At 63.6% G+C, this 15449-nt stretch overlaps 1 protein-coding gene across 1 annotated transcript; it reads right to left on the bottom strand.

Annotated features, from left to right (window-relative positions):
- Positions 1-212: 212 nt before the first annotated feature.
- Positions 213-13309, bottom strand: SLC22A11 (solute carrier family 22 member 11). Its single transcript, XM_054725713.1, is given in 11 exon segments — positions 213-423; positions 1338-1448; positions 2300-2375; positions 2378-2511; positions 4575-4690; positions 6880-7003; positions 8361-8463; positions 8466-8528; positions 8628-8782; positions 11252-11355; positions 12917-13309. Coding segments are annotated over 11 exon segments (1590 nt in total).
- Between the last annotated feature and the right edge of the window lie 2140 nt (positions 13310-15449).

Below are 15449 nucleotides of genomic sequence, written 5' to 3' on the forward strand. Positions count from 1 at the left end.
AATGCAGAGCGCGGCCGGCGGCCTCCCCGCGGGGCTGTCGTCAAGATGAAATCGTTTCAGAAACCGAAGCCTGGCCGCCCTCCGTGCCCGGCCCTGAGCGTGGGGTCCCCGATGACAAGCCCCGCCCAGGCCCCGCCCTCCCCGCCCAGGACGGCTCCCTGGCCTGTGGCCACCACGTCTGCCCGCCCCGTGGCCACTCCAGGGGCCTGGGGTCACTCACTGCTCTCCAGGTCCTGGCTGGTGTCGGGGAGAGGGAGGCCCCGAGTCTCCGGGAGGACGGGTAGGACAAAACTGGAAACGATGAGGATGACCCCGTGGATGGGGGGGGGCAGCAGCGGCAGAGCCTGGCGGGTCATCGTGATCAGGGGGCCTATCACAGCGCCCAGCTGCCCCGCCGACTGCAGGAAGCCATCGGCCGTCATCCTGTGGGCAGAGGGCGCGGCCCCAACCCTTGTCAGAGTGGGCACTCTAGAGGGGGACTTCCCCAAAGGGGGACATTTGGCTGGGTCAGGAGATGCCAGGGGAGGAACAACTGGGCTAAGGGAGTTGCCCTCCTCAAGGTCTCCCTTAAGGTCACCTCCTCCATGGAGCCCACCTAGATTGTCCCTTCTAGGGGCCTCTGCCTTCTGGGAGCTCTAGGGCCACTCATGCTGGTCTTAGGTGACTGGGAGGCTTGCCTCGGGGCTCCTGCTAGGCCCCTGCGTTGCCAGCTTGCGCTTTCTATATAATCGCAACAAACTCGATCAACGCACATCAAACAAACGAGCGGAAGGATGGACACGCGAGTACGCGAGCGCCATCAGTGAGGGAAAGCGCACTGGGCGGGAGTCAGGGGACGGAGGGCCACTCCTGCCGTCTATTGAGGAAGTCCTCTGATTCGAGTCCTTAAGCCTCAGTTTACCCTCCTGCCCAACGTGGGGGGGGCGGTCTCACTTGAGACCACTGGTTTTCCGTGTCCCGCGAGCCTTGGTTCTGAGGGTAACTCTGGGGGGCAGGGAGGGGCAGGGGGAGAAGGAGGGGTCCCCACTGCACCGGGGCAGCTCTTGGCGCCCTCACCAGGGCTCTTCTGAGGTTCTACCTGCACGGAGGGCTCTGCGGCCCAAAGCGGCTCCCACCTCAGGCTGGAGGCGCCGAGGACCCTGTGTGGCGGCTCTGAGGCCCCGGCTGAGGGCGGCCTTTGGGGGAAGGACGCGGGGCCGTGTTGGCAGCCGGTCCCCTCTGCCCTCTGCGGTGTATCCCTGGACGCCCAGCCCTCCTTGCCTCCCCACTGGCCCTCTCAGGGTGTCCCTTCCTCACCCCCCGGCCTGGCAGCCCGGGCACGGCCGCAGCCCGCCTACCGCAGGGAGGTCGGGAAGAGCTCCGACTTGTAGACAGAGTAGCAGGTCAGGCACACGCCGAGGCAGCCCTTCCCCAGGACGGCGAAGGCGGCGCGCAGGGCCTGCCGGTCTGGGCGGAGGAGAGAGATGGGTCTGCGGGGAGGTGCCGGCCGGAGGGAGGCTGGGCTCTCCACGGGCCTCGCTGGGCCGGAAGCAGGTGGCCGCCAGGGCCAGGCGGGACTCAGGCGGGAGACCTCATGGCGGTGGCCAGCGGGGTGCAAGGCGCGAACCCAGCCAGGTCTGGGGTGGGGGAGCTGGCCAGCAGGTGGCGTGGCTGAGCGCCCTGGGTCCTTCCTGTGAAGGAGAGGGTCACGCGGGACCCAGGTACCCAGAATCCTTCTCACTGTCCCTCCGCCTGCCTGTGGGGGTCCTGGGGTCACCGAGAACCACGGGGAATGGCTGGGTTCACGGAAGCCCAGGTCCAGGTCCAGGCCCGGGGCCCTCCTGAGCTACAGACGGGACGGGAGAGGCCTCCAGGCATCGCGCCTCGTGCAGGGAGAGCCAGACCAGGGCGCCGCAGCCCCAGCTCGCTGCCTCTTGCTTCTGGGAAGAGAGCCACACACGTGGCGCCTGTCCTGCCTCATCCCAGAACCTCACGCCCGCCCGCCTCCTGGCCCTTCTTCCCTGCAGCTCCAGCCTCCGGCCCGAGGCTGGCCCAGCCCTGGCTCCCGCTCCGCCAGCCTGCTTCGCCGCTCCGAACCGCGATGTCCGTAGGGAAACGGGCGGGGCTGCTTGGGGACTGGGCTCCTGAGGTGACAGGCACAGGCTGCCACCGTGACGGACGTGGGCAGAGCTGGGGTGACGGGCCCGCAGCCTCGGGGCCGGGAGGGGAGATGGCCAGCGTGTTAAGTGCGGTGCCAGGCAGGGCGGCGAGGACACCGGCGGTCAGCGGCGCCGTCTCCTCCCGCCACCCTGGCCTCACCTGTGGGACCAGCACGTTAGCCAGGATGGAGAGGCCTCCCGCGGCCTGGGAGCGGGCCAGCACCACGCGGCGGCCGAGAACCCGAGCTGGACGTCGTTGGCGGCCCGGCCCAGGAAGCCCACGGCTCCGAAGAGCACCTGGAGGAGGAAGATGTCACGGCCCAGGCTCTGCAGGTCGAAGACCAGCCCGTAGTCGGAGATCATGTGGGAGAAGCTGCAGGGCAAAGCCAGAAGTCGGGGGGAGGCCCCTCCCCAGGCTGTCCCCCGGGACAGGGTGGGGAGGGCCGTGGCCAGGGGCCTGGGCGGGCTCCTGGCCACCATCAGACGGAGGCTTGACCGGCCAGGTGGACAGGGCCCTGCGGTCAGCTGAGCTGCTCCCGGTCCGGCTCCAGCGCCCCTGGCTTTGTTTCTGGAGCCACGGCCTGGCTCCGGCTCTAGTAACCAGAGGCCACTGCCCCCCTCGGTGGCCATTTCTGTCTTTAAAGATGGGACTCAGGAGAGAAGCACGTCTCTGTGGGGAAGGCGGCTGGGCCCACCTTCAGGATGGGAAGTGCATTCCCCAGCCTTGGGGTGCTGCTTCCCAGCTGGGACAGCACCCAGGACAGGTGGGCCCGGCCAGAGGGACAAGAAGGGCCACCCAGCTCCCAGGGGTGGCCTGGGGCCCGGCTGTGAATGTGACAGGACTTCTCCCCTGCCCCCGCCGGCCCCCCGCCCTTGCCGAGTTGGTCCCCACTGGCGGACCTCAGTCTGCTTGGGGGGGCGGGGGAAGGGCACCCTGCCCCGGGCTCTGAACCTACAGCAGCTGAATTTCCGGTTTGGAGATTGAATTTGGATGCACAAGTGGCCACGACCTGAACTTACTCTCGATCGCTTTTCAAACCTGTCCCCATCCCTGTTTCACCTGGACACTCCCCGCCCCCACCCCCACCCCGCCCTCCTGCTGCGTCAGGTCACCCGAAGGCTGTGCCTGTGCCGGCCGCACAGTAGAGAAGCCGCCGCGATTCCGCGTCAGCGAAGAGAGTGAGTGAAGGGGACGCGGCGCACACACGGGGCTGACTGAGGGCCCAGAGCCTCAGCCCCGTCGCTGGTTAACAGCCACAGGAGACGGAGAGGGCGCCCTCCAGCCTGAGCTCTAAACACCAGAGGCCGCGGAGCGGCCCCGGGGAGTGGCCGGGAAGCCTGGACGCGGGAAAGAGACCTGGATGGTCCTTCTAGTGTGTCAGGAAGAAACGTGAACACACCAAGAGCATGTGATCCAGCCTCTGTTCCAAGACGCAGCAAATGTTTGCCATTCTAACCCAGACAACCCATGTGTGGTCAAATACAGCATAAAATAAACGCTTCATAACCTTCAGTGTTATTTCAAGACTAGAGGCCCAGTGCACGGAATTTGTGCATGGATAGGGCCGATCTGTGGGGCAACCAGCAGGGTGATCGGGGGACCCCTGCTGGCACCCGCCTTGGCTGGCCTGGCGCCACCTGCTCGCCGGCCCCGCCCCCTGCCACCACCAATCAGGGCCTGTGGGCTGGGGGCAGCTCCTGTGTTGAGCATCTGCCCCCTTGTGGTCAGTACCTGTCATAGCGACCGGTTGTTCCATCATTTGGTCAATTTGCATATTAGGCTTTTATTATATAGGATGAGTCCCCATCGAAGCTGACCCTCGCTTTCAACAAGCCCTCCTAGAAGTCACCTTAACTGCGATCGCTTTATTAAGGGGACTTTTCTTGGTCCCTGGCGCCCTGGGGTGCCAAGACGGAGCCTCCTGGGGCGGGGCAAGGAGTCCATGCTCCACGTGGGCCCACAGGTGAATCCGGGAGAGGAGACAGCTCGGCCTCGGCTCAAATCCTCTCGTCACCTCGGGCAAGTTACCTGCGCTCTGGGCCCCGTCCCCTCCTGTGCGTGGGGGGCAAATGAACTTCCTCACAGGGTTGGTCAGAGCAGTAAGGAGGTGCCCCAGGCACTCAGCCCGCTAGGGGTGACTGTTGGGGTGAGTCCAATGCTGACAAGCAGGGTCCGCTCCAGCCACCGCGGGGCTGGGGCTCCCGCCTGCCCTGTGCTCTCAGCCTGACCCCGGCCGCTCCCCCAGCTGGCCTCTTGCGGAGCTGCCTCCAGACCGACCACATCTCCACGCGCTGCCTCTCTCCTGCCTCCTGGGGGGCTGCCTGTCCCAGCCAGAAACGCACCCCAAAGAGGCCTGCAGGGGACTCCCCCACACACACAGCACTCCCCGGCCCTCTGCAGCTCTGTGTCCCGGAGGGGAGGTAAGGGTGGCGTACTTCACCGCTAACAGACAGCAGCTTCTCCGGCGGAGAATGGGCACGCGGAACAGGTCCAGCAGCGACTGGCGGGCCTTCGCCGAGGCCACCTCCTCCTCCGTGCAGGACAGCAGCACCTCCGGGGAGAACGGGGCCACCGTGAGGATGGGGCGGTGGCCTTGCCCCACCCCCAGGCCCGGGTTGGTGTCCGGAGTGATGGGGGAGCCTGGCCTTGACTGTGGAGGCTGGAGAGCCCCAGGGGGCGAGGGGGGTGGGGACAGGCAGGGTTTGCCCTGCCTTCTGGCTGAGCTGCTTCTGCAGACCTGGCCACCCACTCGGAAGCAAGGAGAGTCTGTGTCCCAGCTCCGGCCCTCTGGGCTGCAGGCTGCAAGCTGCTCTTGGCAGGTACTGCACAAAGCCCACCTTCCCCTCATTCACCAAGGCTGGCATCAGGGCGTGCCAGCCACACGGGCTCCCTGCGCCCCAAGTGCCCATCCAGTCTCCTCCTGTGCCTCTGAGCCCTGCCTGCCCTGTGCTCAGTCAGGCCCACTCAGCTGCAGCCCGCCTCCTCCTAGAAGCCTTCCCTGATCCTCCGCCCCAGGGCATTTTGCCTCCCCTAGTCTTTGGCCGCACATCCTCCACACCTGCTTCCTTGAGATAGCTACCTTCAAATAAGAGCATCCTGATTCCCAAACACATGGAGAAGCCCATGAGGTGAGTGTGCAGTACACTAGTATGTGGATTGAGGTGGTGAATGATAAGGTGGTGGTGCTGTGGATAGGTTGTTGATAATGGTTGTATTGTTATTGGTGGTGGTGGTGACAACGGTCATGATGGTGGTGAAGGTAATGGTGATGGTGTTGATGGTGTTTTGTAGAGATGCTGATGGTGATGCTAGCGGTGATGAAGATAAAGTTGATAGTGGCGGCCTGCTGGTGGTGATGGAGGTGATGGTGGAGTGTGGATAGTGATGGAGGTGATGGAGGTGATGGTGGAGTGTGGATAGTGATGGAGGTGATGGAGGTGATGGTGGAGTGTGGATAGTTGTAATGCTGTTGATGATGGTGTTGATGTTAGTGGTAGTGTTATTATTGGTGGTAGTGATGGTAGTTGTGTTTGAGTAGAAATGATGATAGTGGTGGTGATGGTGGGTATAGTGGAGGTGGTAACAGTCGTGATGATGGAGGTAACCATGGTGGTGATGAGGATGGTAATCATGGTGATGATGGTGGCAACGGTGGTGATGGTAGTGGTGATAGTGGTGATGGTGATGGTGGTGAAGGTGGTGGTGGTGGTGATGGTGATGAGGATGGAGGTGGTGGTGATGGTGATAATGGTGGTGGTGATAGTGATAGTGATGGTGGTGGTGTTCTGTACAGGTGGTGATGGTACTGGTGGTGTTGATGGTGGTGGTGGTGGTGATGATGATGGTGGTGATGGTGATGAGAATGGAAGTGGTGGTGATAGAGATGGTGGTGGTGATGGAGGAGGTGGTGGTGATGGTGATGGTGATGGTAGTGGTGTTTTGTAGAGGTGGTGATGGTACTTGTGGTGGTGATGGTGGTGGTGGCGGTGGTGGTGGTGGTGGTGATGGTACTGGTGATGGTAGTGGTGTTTTGTAGAGGTGTTGATGGAGGTGGTGGTGGTGATGATGGAGGTGGTGATGGTACTGGTGGTGTTGATGGAGGTGGTGGTGGTGATGATGGAGGTGGTGATGGTACTGGTGGTGTTGATGGAGGTGGTGGTGATGATGGAGGTGATGGTGGTGATGGAGGTGGTGATGGTACTGGTGGTGTTGATGGTGGTGGTGGTGATGATGGAGGTGGTGATGGTACTTGTGGTGTTGATGGAGGTGGTGGTGGTGATGGTGGTGGTGGTGGTGATGGAGGTGGTGATGGTACTGGTGGTGGTGATGGAGGTGGTGATGGTGATGGTGGTGGTGGTGGTGGTGATGATGGAGGTGGTGATGGTACTGGTGGTGTTGATGGGGGTGGTGGTGGTGATGATGGAGGTGGTGATGGTACTGGTGGTGTTGATGGAGGTGGTGGTGGTGATGATGGAGGTGGTGATGGTACTGGTGATGTTGATGGAGGTGGTGGTGGTGATGATGGAGGTGGTGATGGTACTGGTGGTGTTGATGGAGGTGGTGATGGTGATGGTGGTGGTGGTGGTGGTGATGATGGAGGTGGTGATGGTACTGGTGGTGTTGATGGTGGAGGCGGTGGTGTGGGCCGTGGTGAAGTTGATGGTAATACTGATAAGACATCGGTGGGTGCCCTTCCCCAGCCAGGTCCCACACTCTGGGTCACCAACAGCAGCATCTCACCTCTATGGTCAGGGCCTTTTTGGCTTCCTTGTGGCCGTTTATCCTGGCCACCTTCTTGAGTTCCTGGAGCGCGCGTCCTGGTTTGCCCGTGATAATGAGCCATCGTGCGGACTCCGGCAGCCACCTGTTAGAGAAGCGGGTGCTGCTGGGCCTTTGTTCTTTCGAGCAGGCTGGGCACTCCCCAGTCAGGTGGGCGGCAGACCCTCCCACTGCCGTGGGCGTGAGGAGAAGGCGGCCACGTCTCCACTGCTAATGCCAGGCTGGGCAGCGCAGTCCCTGATGGTTTCAGATGCGCCCTGACGCCTGGCCACTCTCCCCCAGGCCCACCCCATCTGGCTTCCTGGCTGCCGGGACCCTGCCCATCTGAGCACTGGGCACGGCCAGCTCAGGCTGCCAGGCCTGGGTGATCCTGGGGCCATTTCTTTTTTTTTTTTTTCTGGGGCATTTCTATGGCAGAAAGCGTACGCCATGCTGAATTTAAAAACAAACAAAACACACACCACATGTTTAAAACACCCCCTGTCAGGGGAGATGGTTTTATAAGCGAGTCTGCTCCTTCCCGGCCTCAGGGCAGATGGGCAGGGAGGGGGTCTCCCTGGTGAGGGGGCAGCGCTTTCCCAGCCGACAGGCTCTCGGCCCTGCTTGCAGCCAGCCTGCCAGTCCGGCCCCTGGCACTCACAGCTGTGTGGCCTCGGGCAGGTCGCCCGACCTCTCTCTCTGGGCCTCAGTCCCTCAGTGGTGTTACCGACAGCACCCAGGACGCCCCTCAGTGCGACCCGGGGGGCTGCCGAATTAGTGTAACTATGGGCTGTCTTCCTCGTTGCCACGGAGCCTGTTGATCCAACAAAAACCCCCCGTGGCCAGCGGCTGCATGTGCTGCTGTGGCCGCAGTGCCTAAAGCCATGTCGGGCCTGGGTGGAGCGCAGTGAACATCTGAGAAGAATGAACGAGCCCTTAGGACTCGCTGCCCCCAGAGCAGACGTACCAGGGCCCAGGTGAGCTCAACGCTGACTCAGGGCACAGAGAACCTTGGGGACCTGAATTTGTGTCTGTTCCTGTATCTCCCCCCCCCCCCCCCCCCAAGCAGGGGTTTGCACACCCCAGGGATTTTCGTGGCACCAACGTAATAGTGAGGATGAAATCCTTCCGAATCTGATGCCGGTCCTCACCGACACGGATGCCCACAGGCATGAGAGGTGATGTGCGAGTGTGTGTGGGAGTGGGGTGGGGAGGGGGCGTGAAGATGCCAGTGTGCGGGAGGCCGGTGGGCCGGATGGGGCCCTCAGGCCTCTGGCTGAAATGCCCTGGAACTCTGAGTCCCAGACTGTCTCTCACCAGCCAGGGCTCTGCTCACATCACTCCCTTCCCAGGCCTCTCAGCATTTCGGAACCCGTGGCCAGCCAGGGTGCTGGGGTAGGGGGGCACCCTCCCTCCCTGGGTCCCGCTCCTGTTCAGCGATGCTCTCCCCACTCTGTGCCTGCAAGGATATCAGGAAGATGGCAAAGAAGGGCGTCGACGTGGCCAGATGGAGGGCTTGCCAGTCCCGCAGGGCGAAGGCCAGACCACCCAGGACCATCTGGCCTGTGAGTAGGTGCGTCCCAGGGTCGTCATGGTGACCGCCCTCCTGCGTGTCGTGGTCCACTCCACCACTGGAAGGCGATGGAGGTGCAGGGGAGCGCACGCGTGGTGCCCTGAGCCCCACCCTCCCCACCTCCCAGGACAGGACGGGGGCCGAGCCGGTGACTCACGGAGCGTCGTCGAGGTCAGGATGATGCCGGCCAATCCGAAAGCGTTCAGAAACCGGAGGCCACAATAGACGAGGAAATTGGGGGCAAAGACGGCACTGGTGTTGGCCAGGGCCACCTGGAGGCAGCACCAGCTCAGCATGGACTTCCGCCCAAACCTGTTTGGGGAGAAGCACAGCGGGGCCTGGAGGGGGCCCTGGGACATGGAGGAAGGAGGCGGTGCCTGCTGGAGCCCCATGTGCCCGCACCTCCTTCTCGGAACCCCAGGAGCACGTGCGACTGCGTGCCACGGAAATGGCAGCCGCCTTGCTCTCAGCGGGCAGCGTAGCCTCACGGTCAAGAATGGACTTTGGGCCCTGGCTGGGTAGCTCAGTGGTTAGAGCATTGTCCCACTATGCCAAGGTTGTGGGTTCAATGCCCGGTCAGGGCACATACGAGAATTAACCACTGAATGCATAAATAAGTGGAACAACACCTCTCTCTCTCGCTCTCCCTCTCTCTTCTCTCTCTCAAATCAATCAATAATTTGAAAATTATGGGGGGAAAAGAGACTGGGTTTGAGTCCTGCTCTGCCCTTCCTGGGTAACCTTGAGCTCATGACTCAATGTCTCGGAGCCTCAGTTTGCCCACCTGTAAAATGGAGGTATTCACCATGGCCTGCTTGTAGGGCTGCTGTGAAAATCAAGACCCTGAGCGAAGGGACTGAGCTGAGCACAGGGGACCCTGGGCCAGCCAGCTAGCTCCCCGCCCGCCTGTGCCTGGGACAGGGCTCCCGGGAGACAACCCACACCTGGAGGGCCCTCCGCCCGGGCCGCCCGGCCTGAACCGCTGCCTGCGTCCAGCTAAGTGTGTGTGTGTTCGACGGGAGAGAGGAGGGCCGGCCCGGGCCCTGCCTGTCTGAGCAGCACCCGGAGCACGGACGCCGCCCTGGCTCTGACCCAGGTCCCGGGACCGCGGACCATCGCACCGCGGAGGGAGCAGAGGCTGCCCGCCCCGCCCTGCGCTCGGCTCCCGCCAGGCTCAGGGTAGCCTAGGCCGTGGTCGGCAAACTGAGGCTCACGAGCCACATGCGGCTCTTTGGCCCCTTGAGTGTGGCTCTTCCACAAAATACCACGGCCTGGGCGAGTCTACTTTGAAGAAGTGGCGTTAGAAGAAGTTTAAGTTTAAAAAATTTGGCTCTCAAAAGGAATTTCCATCGTTGTCCTGTTGATATTTGGCTCTGTTGACTAATGAGTTTGCCGACCACTGGCCTAGGCCCACAGAGAACCACGGCACGAGGCCGGCATTGCCAGGCTCGGCGCAAGCTCCACGTGATTACTCACTAAGACATCCAGCAACCCCGGGGGGGTCGGGGGGGGGGTTGGGTCTCCACTTACAGGAGGACCCGTGTCAGGAAGCGGGGACACGCGAGCGGGAACTGGGGCTCAGCAGTGGGACCGCAGCGCCCGCTGCCCGGAGAGCCAGAGCTGGGAATCCTTCATCCACTTACGACGTCATAACCGTGCCAAGGCCGGCACTGGGGGAGCCACGCCCGAGCCCCTGCCTTCTCGGAGCGACGTCAGGAGGGGACACAATACGCGGCGGGTGCCGCAGAGGGTGCTGTGCTGAGGGTGGGGCAGGATCCCAGTCGGCCAGGCTGGGGCCCTCTGAGGAGGAGCCTGGAGCCGAGGCCTGCGTGCTGGGCGCCAAGCAGAGGGGGGGCTGCCAAGCGCCAGGCAGCAGTGGGCAGGGACCGTCCCGGGTGAGCACCCACCGGATCCGCACACAAGCTGAGGGAGTGGGCTGCGGCCCAGCAGAGGCTGAGGGGGGCGGGGGCTGCCCAGGCCTGGGATGGTGGCGACCTGAGCAAGGGGGCAGCGTGCAGAGGGAGGGGGTGGGGGATGTTTGTGAAAGTGGGGTGAGGGGAGGAAAACAGGGGTGGCTCTAGGGTTCCGGGGTACGCCATAGGGTGGGGCTGCTTTCCAGAATGGAGCTGGTGTGGGGGGCTGGGCTGGGCCGTGGCAGTGAGGCCTCCAAATGGAGGCTCCAAGCAGGCGGTTAGGGGCACAAGCCGAGGGGGCAGAGTAGGTGGCATGGGTCCTGGATAGGGGTGCCTGGCAGGAGGAGAGGGCAGAGGCAGAGGGGAAGGCGCTGGATTACTTCCTGGGCACATCACTGGGGGGTGGGGTGGGGGGCAGAGGAGAAGGAGGAGAAGTGGAAGACTTGGTCATGGACTTGAAGTTAAAACAGAGGGTCTGTTTCTCCCCAGAAGACTGAGCTCCCTGAGGGCAGGGGCTGTGCAGCATCTGGCGCACAGTAGGTGCTCAATAAAGGCTGGTGCCATGGCTGAAGGGCAGAGGGCAAAGTGCTCAGGGCGGTTCCTCCCCAGGCACCCTAACTGGCCTAGGGCTTCGGGTCATCACTGCCCCTGGTGATCTGGGACCCATGGCCAGACCTGGACCAAGGGAGTCCCTCTTAGGGACCACGAACCCTTTCGTGACATTTCTGTACCTCTGCCCGCCTCCACACACATGTGTGCGCGCACACACACATACACACACACACACACATGCACGCACACACGCACGCATGCACGCACGCTCCACGCTCATTCCCGGAAGGCGCCAGCAGGGGGGAGGAGGACTCACCAGCTGGAGAGGAGGCCCCAGGCCAAGGAGCCCAGCAGGTTCCCGGCCATGAAGACAGCCTGGCCCGCGGGCTTCAGGCCCTGCCTGCCGCACACCAGGCCCCACTGGAAGGGAAGGAGATGCGCCAGCGGCTCAGGGCGGGACTAGCGGAGTCCGGGTCCGCAAGGGCGGCCCGGGCCGGAGTTCCCAGCCAGGACCGCCTGCTCAGCCTGGTCCTGCGGGTTCGGCCGTCCACCGTGGGGCCCATCCCTGGGGCCGGGTGAAGGGTGGCCGGTGTGCTGGCCGCCACGTGGCACAATGTGACGGGGCCATGGTCTGAGTGGGGCCCCCGGAGGGGGGTGTGGGCCTGGGGTTCCTCATCCGGAAATGGGGCTACACTTGCTTCTTTTTTTTTTTTTTTTTTTTTTTTTTTTTTTTAAATTTCTTTATTGATTAAGGTGTCACATATTTGTCCTCATCCCCCCATTCCCATCCCACCCCTCTCCCCACGCATGCCCCAATCCCCTGTTGAACTTAACCGTTGGATAGGCTTATATGCATGCATACAGGTCCTTTGGTTGAACTCTCCCCCTCCTACACTTGCTTCTCATAGGCTGTGCCCCGGCCCGGGGCGGGCACCCACCCCTGACCTCTGACCCCGCCCGCCCCCTCCCGGTCAGTCCTTACAGGAGCCTGACAGCTGAGCTCCTGTCTTTCTCTGGGGGTGACGGGGTGACGGCAGTTGGAGCCCCGTCCCTGAGGGGCGTGGTCCACCTGCAAAGGGACCTCGGAAAATGCAACCTGGCCGCAGCCCTTCCCTGCCCTCAGGACTGACTTTGTGAAGAAAACCCAGCCCTCACCGGCCTCCACCACGGGCCCCGCCTCCCCGCGTGGCCCCGCCTCCCCCACCTGGCCCCGCCTCCCCACGGGGCCCCGCCTCCCCCGTGGCCCCACCCCCACGGGGCCCCGCCTCCCCACCTGGCCCCGCCTCCCCACCAGGCCCCGCCTCCCCACCGGGCCACGCCTCCCCACCTGGCCCCGCCTCCCCCACCTGGCCCCGCCTCCCCACGGGGCCCCGCCCCTCCTGCTGAGGGAGCAGCACCGCCTCCACGTGCTCCCACTCAGACCTCGCCTGAACCAGGCTGCCCGCCTCCACGGGGCTGATTCCTCCCCTTGTATCCCAGGTCTCACCCCAATGTCCCCTCTTCAGAGAGGCCTTCCCGTCTGCCTGTCCCTCCCCCACTCCCAGGGCCTGCTTGTCTCCCTGGCGCTCACTTACCACACTGGAGGCGGGACAGGAGAGGGGCCGAGAACCAGGCTCCGGCCCCCAGGACACCTTAGCTGTGTGTCCTGGGACAAGGTGCGACACCTCTCTGTGCTTCCGTTTGGTCGTTATTAAACGGGGTAATAATAAGACCCAGCCCATGAGATCACAGCCAGGTTGTGCGACAGGGAGGCATTTGGAACAGTCCTGCCGCTCAGAGGCGGAAGGTGGGGGTCTGAATGCTGACTGATTCTGGACCCGCCAGCAGGATGTGAGGGCCCACCCCTGTTGGTGCTGTGGCCCTGGCCGCACATCAGAGCCGGCCGTGAGCAAGCTGAGGGAACAGCATGCCGTCACTGCAGGTGGACGGCCGCCCTGGAGGCCGGAAGGAGGAAAGCTGTGTGTGGGGAGGGGGGGCTCACCTGGGCCACGATGGTGGAGGTGAAGGTGCTGCGGTCGTAGACCCAGCCGTCCACGCACGGCTCCGTGGCGGCCTCGCTCCCGTTGGCGGCCGTGGCGTTGGGTGCCAGGAGCTGCCACTGTGGGTGGCGGAAGCGGCGACACGGGTGGGGCTCCTGGTTGGGGCCCCGCGGGATGGACACGGCCAGGAGGGCCTCCCGGGTGAGGTTCGTGGGGGCCTCGGAGCTGCTGTCCAGCATGTGGGCCCAGCAGCGGTGGCGCGGGGTGGCCGCCGAGAAGTTGTCCAGGAGCATTTGGGGGGGTAAGAAGACGGAGGCGAGGAGGAGGGTGAGCACCTGCAGGGTCTGGAAGAGGCCCACGCCCCCAGCTCGCTCCAGGAGCTCCGTGAACGCCATGGCCAGAGCGGCCGCACCCCGGCAGGTCTCCTGGGGTGGGGGTCAGGGAGCCCGAGTGTCGGCCTGCTGCCCGGAACCACAGGCGAGCACAGGCCGGCGGGCCCAGATCTGCCTCGATCGCCTCTCCGCACAGTCGTCCGTCCCGAGACGACCCCAATGCTTTGTTACCCCGTTTCTAGGAGCGGCCGCATGGACGCCCCACGCTCCGCCGAGGGGACATTGGGGGCCAAGCTCCCTGGGCCGGGCTGCCTGGGTGTCTGGCTCTCCATGCGGAGTGAAAGGTCTGGTGGGTTTTTAAAAGAAGATAAGATGCAACGCCTTGGTGTTACTGAGTTACCTGGAGGAGGAATCTCCACCGGGCGCGGCCTCGGTTAAAGATCAAGCTCCACTCGGCTCCTGGGTGAGACGGCGCTCAGCAGCCCCCGCGGGCGGCTCCCCGTGTTCCTGAATCTTAAACTTTCCGAGCCCTCGGTGCCTGGCCCTTTAAATCAGGAAACGCTGGCCTAACCTTCACCATTTCAGGCCCTGGCCAAAGCACGGAGGTGGGGACCGGAGGTGGGGACCGGGCAGGCCCTCCTGGCTGGACTGGGAGGAGGCGGGGTGGGGGTGGGGTCGGAGCTGGAGGAGGGTTACCTGGCGCCTCCGGCCAGGCAGCGGGAGCCCAGCTCGCAGGCCGCACTATTTTGGGACGCTTCTATTTTGAGGCTCAGGTTGCCTTAATTAGATTGTAAGCTCCCGGGGGTGGGGAGGGGGGAGGACCATGGCTACAAGTTCCTGGCGTCCCGTGGAACCCTCTGTGGGACGTGGAGCGGGGCAGGCGTGCAGATCCGGGGAAGGAGGAAACGCACGCCCCTTGGCCCAGTGTCTCAGGCCGGCCCGTGTGGTGTGAGGAGGCGTGAAGCCAGCCTGGGCCCGCGCTTCCCGGGGGCTGCTGTGTGCTCTGCTGTGTGCTCTGCTGTGTGCTGGCCATTCTGCTCCACCCTCACTCACTCACCGCAGCCAGGAGAACGGTGGTGCTGATCCCCAGGCGTGAACACAGGCTCATCGAGGGCAGGCAGCTCGGCCAAGGTCACACAGAGGGGTCAGGATTCAAACCAGACTCTGAAGCCTGAGCCGCCCTAGCCAGTTTGGCTCCGTGGATACGGCGTCGATCCACGGACTGAAGGTCCCAGGTTCGATTCTGGTCAAGGGCATGGACCTCCGTGGCAGGCTCGATTCCCGGCCCTGGTGGGGGAGTGCGTGAGGAGGCAACCAATCGATGAGTCTGTCACATCGATGTGTCTGTCTCTCCCTCTCCCTTCCACTCTCTCTAAAAATCAATGGGGAAAGAGGACTAACAAGATAAACAAGTGAAATAAAGCCTGCTCTCCCCGTGCCCCGGGCCAGCTGCTGCGTGGCCTGGCGCCTGCCATGGACCAGACCTCAGCGTGAGGCTGGAATTGGGGGTGTGGGTCAGATGAGGGCCAGCCAGGAGCCCAGGATGTGAGAGGAACCGGCTGTCCGTCCCGGGGAGCGGCTGAGTGCTGGGCGGGGGACCCTGAGCTTCCCAGAAGCTCCCAGAGGACGCGGGGAACTCGGCCAAGATGGCATCAGCCAGGGAGCCCAGGAGTGGGGGTTCCAGGCCCGATGCACAGCCGGGGCTGCGTCCTTCCTCTGCTCTCCGGGCAGGAATTCACTGCACATTTTAAAATAGCAAACAGGGAGAAGCGGAGAGAGAAGCGACTCGCACCAAAGCACCGGGGGCCGCTGGGCGTAGCCCCAATCTGGACAGAATTGTGCTTTCCGCTGTGTGCGAACACCGCTCCCAGGCCGGGCGGACCAGTCCCTGAGCCGGACTTCCCCTCGCTGGCCCGGTCTCCGGCCTGGGAGAGGACCCGCTGCGTGTGGCTGCTTCCCACCTGCGCCTGGACCAGCGACCACAGGCGTGCTGGCCCAGACGCAGTTCCCCACCCAGGAACCTGCATTCACCACCAGCCCCCAGGCGGGCCTGCTGCCCTGGGACCCCGCCTCCTCGCAGAACGGCGGGGCTAGAGCAGGCCGCTGAGCCCAAGGCATCCGAGAGTCTTCTCGCATCTCTCATCCTTCTCCTCCCACGTGCTTTAAACAGGTCCTTTCCCCTGCCCTGTGCCTGCCGTGGACG

Source organism: Eptesicus fuscus, chromosome 13 (genome assembly GCF_027574615.1).
Source record: "Eptesicus fuscus isolate TK198812 chromosome 13, DD_ASM_mEF_20220401, whole genome shotgun sequence".
Classification (NCBI taxonomy): Eukaryota; Metazoa; Chordata; class Mammalia; order Chiroptera; family Vespertilionidae; genus Eptesicus; species Eptesicus fuscus.